Raw genomic sequence first — 10,603 nt, forward strand, 5'->3', positions numbered from 1 at the left:
TTGAATAAGTGTTGCATCCCTCTATTCTAGTATTCCTTTTCTGTTTACCCCAAGTATATGAATGTTAAATTTCTTGGCAATGTCTGTTTGCTGTTGGACTTCCCTTTGACGTATTTTGATTGTTTTTTCCAAATCCGTGACTTTTTTTTTTCAGTTTAAGTTGTTAGAGAAGCTGCTCAGAACCCACAGGTTGGGCTCCTTCTGCTGTTGCCTGCCTGGAGTTCCTGACTTCAGCCAGGGACCAACAGTGGAGATCCACTTGAACTCCTGCCGGGGAGACCTAGGTGGGCCTCACTGGAGGCTGTTTGCAGTTCCCAATTTCAGCCAGGTACCCTCGGTTTAAGTTGTTAAGGCACCCACCTGGAACACACAGATGGCGTTCCTTCTCCAGCTGTCCACCTGCAGTTCCTGATTTCAGCCAGGTACCCATGGTTTAAGTTGTTAGAGCACCCACCCAGACCACACAGGTGGGGCCCCTTCCACCTCCAGCTGCTGGAGCCTGCCCAACACTCCTGACTTTAGCCAGGGTCCCTCAGCTCAGTAGCAGTAAAACTCCCATCTGGGGGGACCTAGGTTGGGATGGTTTTGCTGGAACCTGCTCAAGTTCCAGACTTCAGCCAGGAAGCCTTGATGTAGGCTGTTAGAGCACCCACCCAGAATACACAGGTGGGGCTGGTGGAGCTTGCTCACCCAGTTCCTGACTTCAATGGAGGACCAACCATGACCTGGCAGGCTGGATCCGGTTATGGGACCTGAACTCTGGGCCTGGGCGCTGTCCCTCAGCTCTTCAGCTCAAGGCTAGTGCTCTACCACTTGAGCCACAGCGCCACTTCCAACTATTTTTTCTGCATATGTGGTGCTGAGGAATCGAACCCAGGGCCTCATGCATGCAAGGCAAGTGCTCTACCACTGAGCCACCTTCCCAGCCCATGCCAGATCATCCTGAAACTGGGCAATACTCTTATGGTTCAAGTCCCCTGGCCTCCAATCATGTGGTAGCTCTCTAGAGGGTCAGGATAGTTCCCTAGTCTCAAATGGCCCAGCCTGGACGTGTGCCTCAGGAGGTTCTGCAGAGTGGCCATGGAGATGGGGTTTTCATAGATACTGAAGAAACTGAGCTGGGAGCACTGGCTCAGATCAGCCAAGATGATAGAGAGCCTGTCATCAGTGATATAACAGTGCTCCAGAGCTAGGGTTTCCAGGGAGCCAGCTACTTGCTCCAGCAGGGCTCACAGGGGCTCTGGACTGAAGATGTCCTGGATCAAATTCCTCAAACAGGTGCTTGAGCTACCTGGTGCAGGGACACTGTGACAGAATTCAAAGGTTGGCTTCTGCATCTTAATTTCATTCAGAGACAAGGTCTTCAAAGGTATTAGGCTCCTGATAGTGGGCAGGTTTCCATCAAAGAAGAAGACATCCTGTACACGAAGCTCCTGTACATGCTGCAGCTGCCCCAGCTCAACCCAAAATTGGTGTCCATACAAGTAATTGTAATGGATATTGTAATGAACATACCAAAACTTGGTGCATTTGAAGATGGGAAGGTTCTAAATGTGCCGCATGTAAAAACCCAATTTGACCAACATTCCAGGAGTGCAGATTAGAGTCCAGCCTCACCACAAGTAGTCTCGTTGATTTTGTATCAGGAGCTCTGGAGAATCTGAAGCTTCCTTGAGCACAGCTGGACTCATTCTTTCCTCTCCCTGGCCCACTGGAGCAAGTAGGCTTGCAGATCATCCTGGGCATCAATTCTGATCGTCAATTCTGATTGTCAGGTCAATAGCAATCAACAAAGGCTGCTCGTCAGTCATCCCTGAACAGGGACTTGATGTGGATCTGTCAGTGAGAACATCTGGAGAAGAAATTCGGGCAATGGAGGAGTACCCCTGTGTCCATATTTCTGGGTGCTCATTCCACAAATCGAGCACTTGTAACTTCCACTGACTGAGGTGTTCCTTATAGGCAAGTAGCAGATTGAGCCCATCCAGGACAGCCTTGAAGGTTTCCAAGTCTGGTGACTTGGCCAGGTCCTCCAGGACCTCCCCTTCCTTCCTTCCTTCCTTCCTTCCTTCCTTCCTTCCTTCCTTCCTTCCTTCCTTCCTTCCTGGGAGAACCCAAAAATCCAAGTTCTGAGACTCCAAAATAATTGGGAGTTTTAAGGCTTCCTCCCAATGAACTCTCAGAACACAGAGTTTACTGGAAATGTCAATCAGTCGTGGCTTAAGGGCAATTCAGATTTCTGTCCTGGGTGTGGGCTGTCTCCCCTAAACTGTGCAGGAGCATGGGGGTAGAGTCAGGTTTATGCAGATTTTCAGTTTATCCCTTAGCTCTACTTCCCAAGCTGAGGAAGTCATCTACCACTTGTACACCAAATATTGTCACATGTTGAAGTTTATGCCTTACTTTCTGCACATAGTTCCCTATACAAAAATGTATCCTTGGAATCCGAAGCTTTCAGGAGGGACAGGTCCCCTTGTAACTCAAGGACGGAAGGAAGAAGTCAGTCTCTCCACCCTCCCCTAGCTAGAGCTCTCCACTGTTTTATTCTAAGGAAGGAGATCCTGTTATTCTCTTTTCAGCACTGTATATATAGCAGTGACAGTGTGGCGGATTTGGATGTTTACACTAGAGAGTTGAGCAAGAGCTCACAGCACCCAGCAAGGCAGGTATTATTTAAAATCCCTATGTGTGATGCCCTGGTTGGATACTTGACATCAGGGTGGATGCTGGGTGGCAGGAGCAGGTCCATGAGGGAAGACAACCTACTGCCAAGAATGCAGAAAGAAGATTGTTCTCAGGATACTGTGCCGATTCCAATGCTGTCATTCACTCATTTACGTGTAGTCATTTATGTCCAATAAACATTGAGGGTGTCTAATCTTCATAGCATAACAGATTTCTAGCTTTCCAAAGTGGTAGGACAGGCTCAGGAATGAGTTACCATGAAAGACGCAGTTAGGAGACAGCAGGCCAGGCTCACTCCCGTGGTGATCTAAGGGAAAGGGACACCGTCCCCCACAATCACCAGCATCCCCTCTACAAATCTCATTCTCTGCTCCCCTTGGCCTTAAAGTTCCCCTTGAATGGAACAGCAATGGCTAATAAGCAATTACCTCCAGAAACATTGGTGAAACACTGCAGTCAGTGGCTTCGCCCAGAGCACTGACTTTCTGGAAAGATTCTGGAGGGCTCCAGCTGATGGTGAAGAGCTAAGATGTGGAGTTGGAAGATGGTGTGGGGAGAAAGTGGGGGCTAAGCCCTGGATCCCTGGGAATAGCATGAGTGGACAAGCTATTTTTTATTTTTTTATATTAATATATATTATTGTAAAGATGCTGTACAGAGGGTGTTACAGTTACATGAGTAAGGTAATGAGTACATTTCCTATCAAGCATTGTTAGCACCTGCTTTGTTTTTCCCTGACTATCCCTTATTTCCCCAACTACTCCCTCCTCCCTCCCCCCCAACCCTGCCCTGATGTCCTCCCACCCCACACCTGAAGTTGTAAAGTTCATTTTCAACATAGTGTCTGTGCATCTCATTGTCACAATGTGTCAACCTGTATCCCAATTTAAGCATTTTGTTTTTTCCCTTCCCCTCCCCAAATTAGAAAAAAAAATGCAGGGCATCAGAATCAAATAGAGTGTAAACAGGGGTTATACCATTGGGAAAGAACATACAAAAGAAACCAAAAATCACACAGTATATTATAAGTACATTAAAAACCATAGCAAGAAGAAAAAATCACTTGTGTCCCTACTTTGGGTTTCATTTTGCTTAACATCATCTTCTATGGTCATTTGTATAGCTTTTGACATTTTCTGCTTGTCCTAGACATCTACTAGTTATTGCAAATAAAGGAAACCATGGGACCTATGTTTCTTTGGGCCTGGCTTAGTTCACTTAATATAATTTTTCCCAAGTCTTTCCATTTCCTAACAAATGGGGCAATGTTCTTCTTTCTGATGGAGGCATAGAATTCCATTGTGTGTGTGTGTGTGTGTGTGTGTGTGTGTGTGTGTGTGTGTGTATACATACCACATTTTCTTGATCCATTCATCTACTGAGGAGCATCTGGGTTGGTTCCATATCTTAGGTATGGTAAATAATGCTGCAATAAGCATAGTTGTGCTGTTAGCTTTAGTGTGGTCTTTTTTGTGCTCATTTGGGTAAATTCAGCCTGCCAGTTCTATAGCCTCATACCCGATGGTTCTGGGTGGTCACAGAGGAGGGCGTCCTGGCCTTTCTGCTCTTCCTGTGTAGTCAGGAGCCTTTCCTGGAATCTCTTCTCAGCATCAAAAATGAAAGCTGGGAAAGAAATGCATTCTCCAGGGGACATAAACTCCAACGTTTAGTATGGGTAGATGAGCCAGGGAGACTGGTCCTGTGCTTTTTAGTTCAATGGTAGCTGTGGAACCTCAGAAGTTTTGGGGCATTTTTGGGATATATCTGCCCTGTGCACACACCATCAGGAATCTGGAGTCAATTCAGCCTGGAAAGATCTACAACACCATCTTGTTTTTCCTAATGGTTGTAAGCAAACCTCTAAGTTGTGGGGTAATCCCTTGCTCTCTAGAATGTACTGTATCACTCAATTGAAAATAAAAAGAATGGAAACACAGGGGTAGAGAGAGATCATTTTGTGGCACCAGAGACTGAGAGTATTGCATATGGCTAGAATGCTAGCTACTCAGCAAGTCTGAGATCTGGGGATCCCAGTTCAAAGCCAGCCTGGGCAGGAAAGTCCTTGGGAGACTCATCTCAAGTGAATTTCCAAAAAAGCTAGAAGTAGCTCAAGTAGTAATATTTGGCCTTGAGCACAAAAGCTCAAGGCCGCACCTAGTGCCAGACCTGGCGCAAGTGCACACACAAACCCATGACCAAGGTCAAACAGACATTGGTCACTTTCTGTGGAAAAGGTATACTGGAAAAATGCCAGATCAAATACCTAATGATATCCCATTCAAGCCAGGAGAACTCTTTACTTTTCCAACATATTTGAGAATGGGAATGCTCAGTAGTTAAAGCTGTAGTCATGGAGATTTGATGCAATGTGCCTTTGAAATGCAAATCACTATTCCTTTGCACTTGTAGAAGAAATATTCACTTTGTGCCCAACCAGGCACACACACACAAACTCATCCAAAACAAAAAGGGAGAAAAGAATACTCACACCTGGTTCCAATGTCTCATATCTGGAATTCTATTCAGGAGCCTGAGATCTGATCTCAGAAGCCAGCCAGGCATGAAAGTATGTGAGTATTATCTCCAACAACCTCCTCAGGCCACATTCTAGTACTCCTAGAATCCTAGAGCCTCAAGAAGTCTGATATCAGAGGGTCTCAGTTTAAACCAAACTGGACCAAAAATAGAGTTCCTAGGATCCCATAATTAGTGTTGTGGCTCAAGTGATACAACACGAGTGTTGATAAAAGTCAGTTCTGATACAGCCCCAAGGTGCTGAGTTCAAGTCCTGTTTCAGTACAAAATTTAAAAGGAAGGAGGAAAAGAAGGTAGAAAGGTAGGCAGGAATGAAAGGAGGGAGGGTTGGTGAGAGGGAAGAAGGAAGGAAGGAAGGAGAGAGCCCCCCCCCACCATCCTGCCCATCCCACAAGTCATCGCAACATAGCCCAGTGGCAACTGGCAATCTACAGTGCACAGATATAGTGATCTGCCACACCACCACTGGACAGCCCTTAACCAGTTACAGGATAAATGTTTACCCCACGGGGGCCATGCCACCCCATCCCACTATGGGAGACCAGAGCTAGCAGTAACCCCCCAGAGCTTGAACCAAACACCTCCCCCTCCATAGGGGTGACTAGACCCACTGAATGTGGGAAGTGTGAAAGCATCCAAGCAACCCTTGGAATACACCCCACCTGCCAGGTCGAAGCCCGTCCTTCATTGAAGCTGGGAGCTGAGCATGGCACCATCAGCGGCCCCACCTGTGTGTTCTGGGTGGCTGCTCTAACAATTTACATCGAGGCTCCCTGGCTGAAGTCTGGAACCTTGAGCAGGTTCCAGTGAATTGTGTCTTCCCAGGTGGGCGTTGTGTAAGTGGAAATGTGCTGTGGGTCCCTGGCTGAAGTCGGGAGCATTGGGCAGGCTCCAGCAGCTGGAGGTGGAAGGAGTCCTACCAGTGTGGTCCGGGTGGGTGCCCTAACAACTTAAACTGATGGTACCTGCTCACGTTGGGAACCACAAACAGCCACCAGTGAGGCCCACCTAGGTCCCCTAGGTTGGGAGTTCAAGTGGAGCTGCACTGTCGGTCCCTGGCTGAAGTCGGGAACGGCTGGTAGGCAGGCGGCAGCAGAAGGAGTCCAACCTGGGGGTTCTGGGCAGGTGCTCTAACTATTTAAATGAAAGGTACCAGGTGAAGTCAGGAACCACGAGCAGGCTCCAACAGCGGGTGGTGGAATGAGCCCTGCCTGGGTCCCCCTGGGTGAGAGACTAAGTGGAGCTGCGCTGCCAGTTCCTATCTGAAGTCAGGAACTAGGCTCAAGGGCTCCAATAGCCAGTGGAAGAAGGGGCCCCATCTGTGTGTTGCAGGTGGGTGCTGAGCCAGGAACCAACCCCAAACCAAGCAAAGGCAGCCACTTACTGATCAAGAGTTCAGGATTTGACTCGGATAATCCCTGAATCCTCATGCGAAAATCACAGTGAAAAATTATAAGATTCATGAACAGGCAAGACAGCAAACCATCCCCAAAGGCCAGCAGCCACCCAAGGAAGAACTCCAGTGAAAACAAAAAGAAATGGAAGACGAACGTTACATCCAAGAGTTGATAGAGGCAATGACTCAAGAATTAAAGTGAGAAATGGATCAGAAATGTAGAGAACAAAGAAATGAATTATCAAATGAGATCCAGGATTTCAAACAAGAGATGCACTCAAAAATAGATGCATTACACACCTCACTAAAATATGAAATTAATACTTTGAGAACCAACATAGAAATTATAAATGGTTCAATTTCCTCCATGAAAACCACAATGGAAGCCATAGTTAATAGAGTGAATGAAATGGAAAATAGAATATCAGGTACTGAGGACAAAATGCAGCAATTGGAAAAAAGTCACAGATTTGGAAAAACAATCAAAATATGTTAAAGGGATTTCCAAGCAGACAATGCCAAGAAATTTAACTTTCATATAATTGGGGTCAATGGAGGTAAAGAATACTAGAATAGAGGGATGCAATACTTATTCAATAAAATTATTGCTGAACATTTCCCCAATTTTTAAAGAGAGAATCTCACCTACATAACAGAAGCATATAGAATACCTAGCAAACAGGATCTCAGGAGGAACACTTGTAGACACATCATAGTAAAAACGCCAGTTCTAAATAATAAAGGATCCTGCATGCGGCAAAAGCAAAGGAGCTATACTACAATGGGCAAAATCAGAATCACTGCAGATCTCTCCATAAAGACTGAATGCAAGGAAAGTCTGGGAAAGTACCATCCAAGGCCTAAGAACAATAACTGCCATCCCAGACTGGTGTATCCAGCAAAGCTAGCATTCACATTCGACAGAGGAACCAAAAAAAATTTTTTTTTTCAGGTAAGGGGTAAGTTTATTCAGTAGACTTGCTGGGACCAGGCAAGGTTGGCACTCCACACGGTGGGGAAAGACCTGGGAAAGAGAGCTGGGAGAGCTGGGAAAGAGAGAGAGCTGGGAAAGAGAGAAAAGAGCTAGAAAAGAGAGAAAAGAGCTGGAAAAGAGAGCATTTGGGAAAGAGGTGGGAAAGAGAGAGCTAGGAAAGAGAAGAGAGCTGGGAAAGAGAAGAGAAGGAAAGAGCTGAGAAAGAGCTAGAAAAGAGCAGAGAGAGAGCAGAGAGAGTCTGGGCCTGGACTAGGCCTTGTCTAAGGTATGGGCGGAGAAAGGTGTGGCCACATCAAATTCAGATGTGACCTCGGCGGATGCAGATGTGACCTTCCAGGTGTCCCAGTTGCCTAGGTAACGCAGGTACTGGGTGGAGACTTTGCTGCGAGGAGGGTGGAGTCTGCTAGCCATCCAGAAGTGGACCTTACATTCCAGCCTTTTAATAATCATGAAATAGGGCACGGATTCTCTCTGGCTACTTCCTGCTGACAAGGGGCAGCGACAATAGGGGTAAAAGGCTGGAATTTGGTCCCTCTCAGAGAAGGCAGTGAACAGCAGCTGTCCCTTGGTGGATTGAGTCCTTGGGTGAAGTCTGGAGAAGTCTCATGAGCATTGAGGGGCTGGAAAAAAAATACTAGAGAGCAAATAAATGGCAAGAGGAAGGACTTAAGGCTGAAAATGTTGGTAGAAATGTCCTTAGCTACTTCTGATATCTGGTGAGTAGGTAGAGAAGTCAGGTGACAAAGGCAAGAATATAAATTCCTGTTCAGTTAATAGGTAGACAGTTATAGACATTGGATGGGCAGGCTTCTTACTCCTACTGACCTCCCGGCTCTGGTTAATTTTGAAAGGGCAGGCACAAAGTAGCTGATGTGACATCATCTCCTCTTACTCCTCTCCATGTTCCCTTGTTCCCCAGACTGGCTGAATCTAGGTGCTCTTTGCTGGGATGGCTTGCCCCAGTTGGTATTCAAGGAGGTTTGAACTCAAGGCCTGGGCACTGTCCCTGAACACTTCTGCTCAAGGCTAGTGCCCTACCACATTGAGTTACAGTACCACTTCCAGTGTTTGGCTGGTTAGAGATAAGAGTCTTGAGCCATGCTTCCAGCCTGGCTCTTTGCAGGTTAGTTGGGAGATGGAGTCTTAGGGATTTTTCGGCCTGAGCTGGCTTTGAACTGCAATCTTTGCCACAAAAGCCCTTTATTATTTCCAATTAAAGCAACAAGGAGATCAAGTAGAATAAGTAGAGCTTACCTGGTCCTTATCAAGAATTGCCAACAAATATTCTGAAGTGACAAAACTCATTAGATGTGATGAGAATTTTAGCACAGATATGCCCAGTATTTTAGAACCATGTAGTCAGTAGAATACACAACACAAAACAAAAAAAGGCAAAACTCAAAATCTAAAATTTTGACAACAATATTTAGACATCTTTGCTAACAAAGCACATCACATGGTTGGGCCTCAGTTGCCAGGGCCAGAGTAGAGAAGTGGTGTGGACGTGGCTGTGAAGGCCAGCAATGGTATCGATGCGCTGTGTCCGCAGCAGACAGATGGGTTCGCAAAAGGCTGTCAGAACTGTGGGTATTCCTCAGAGCAGAAAGGGAAGAACAAACAAAAAAGAAAAAAGAGGAAAAAAACCCAGAGAGGAATCCCATTGATCCTGACTTTAAGCCCTTTATCCGAGTCACGGCACCATTTATGTTAGGTTTTTAAAAAGAGGTAGCCGAGTAAGAATAGCACCATGAACGTAGTATTCAGGTAAGGGGTAGGTTTATTCAGTAGACCTGCTGGGAAAGATCTGGGAAAGAGAAGAGAGAGCTGGGAAAAAGAGAGCTGAGAAAGAGCTAGAAAAGAGCAGAGAGAGAGTATCTGGGAAAGGTGAGAAAGAGAGAGATAGGAAAGAGAAAAGAGCTGGGAAAGAGAAGAGAAAAGAGCTAGAAAAGAGATAGAAAAGAGAGCATCTGGGAAAGGTGGGAAAGAGAGAGCTAGGAAAGAGAAGAGAAGTAAAGAGCTGAGAAAGAGCTAGAAAAGAGCAGAGAGAACAGAGAGCTTAAATTGCTCTTTAAGAATAAAAAAACATACTTTTTTTCTTTTTTATTAACTAAGATGGCTTATGAAACTAAAATCTGGAAAGAAATACTTTCAGCCTTGCATTTTGTAGATAATTTGTGGATAATTTAAATGGAATTCACAGATTTCAAAAAAGGAAGGGGGAAAAATAATTGGTCTCAGTGAAAAAGCAAGTCAATATTTTATATAATGGAAAATTCAGCCTCATCAACACAGAGACAGTGATAGTCAAATGACAGAGCTAATCTTCCCTTCTGATGAGACACAAATGGGAATTGTTTTTTTCATAGCCCATATTCATGTACAGGAAATCAAGATGGTAAATGCAGGAACAATAATTGACATCAACAAGTGAAGATACGTCAGTCTGGAGGTCACATCCTAGACTCCGGTGCTCTGGGACTTTGGTGTTCTCTGACCCCTGGGAATCTTTATAGCCCAACCCCATCCTCTCCATTGCAGATTTAAGAATCCCAGAGCAGGTTCTGATGGGATTTCTGAGCGTCTCAGATCACACCTTGCTAGGGTATTGCCCTTGAGAAGAATCCAATCAGTGGAGTACACCAAAAAGTGATAGGGTTAAAGGTGTGACCTACACAGCCCAGCTTCTCTTTGAAATATAAAACACAATGCACCAGAAAGACTTCCCATCCATCTACAGAAATCCCTCCAGACATTACCACAGGTGTTCCATTGGCTGAGTCAGCAAGGAACCAAGCAAGAGAATCCAGCTCAACTTTCTAACCTCCACAATACTTCAGGAAATTGTTCCTGTATTTCTTTCCCTCCAACCCTCCTTCCCTCCCTCCTTTCCTCACTCCCTCCTTCCCTCCTACCCTCCCTTGTTTCCTTCCTTCCTTCCTTCCTTCCTTCCTTCCTTCCTTCCTTCCTTCCTTCCTTCCTTCCTTCCTTCCTTC

General features: G+C 45.7%; 1 protein-coding gene across 1 annotated transcript in view; it reads right to left on the minus strand.

Moving 5' to 3' along the window:
- Positions 1 to 1,745: 1,745 nt before the first annotated feature.
- The window catches only part of LOC105985910 (melanoma antigen preferentially expressed in tumors-like), a 12,513-nt gene continuing 3,655 nt past the window's right edge, over positions 1,746 to 10,603 (minus strand). Inside the window, exons 2-3 of the mRNA XM_013016626.1 lie at positions 4,204 to 4,308; positions 1,746 to 1,852 (exon numbers count right to left, since the gene is read on the minus strand). Of these exons, the coding sequence (XP_012872080.1) occupies positions 1,746 to 1,852; positions 4,204 to 4,308 (212 nt within the window). The remainder of the gene's footprint in view (positions 1,853 to 4,203; positions 4,309 to 10,603) is intronic.

The sequence above is a fragment of the Dipodomys ordii genome, unplaced genomic scaffold (genome assembly GCF_000151885.1).
Source record: "Dipodomys ordii isolate 6190 unplaced genomic scaffold, Dord_2.0 Scaffold32, whole genome shotgun sequence".
NCBI lineage: Eukaryota > Metazoa > Chordata > Mammalia > Rodentia > Heteromyidae > Dipodomys > Dipodomys ordii.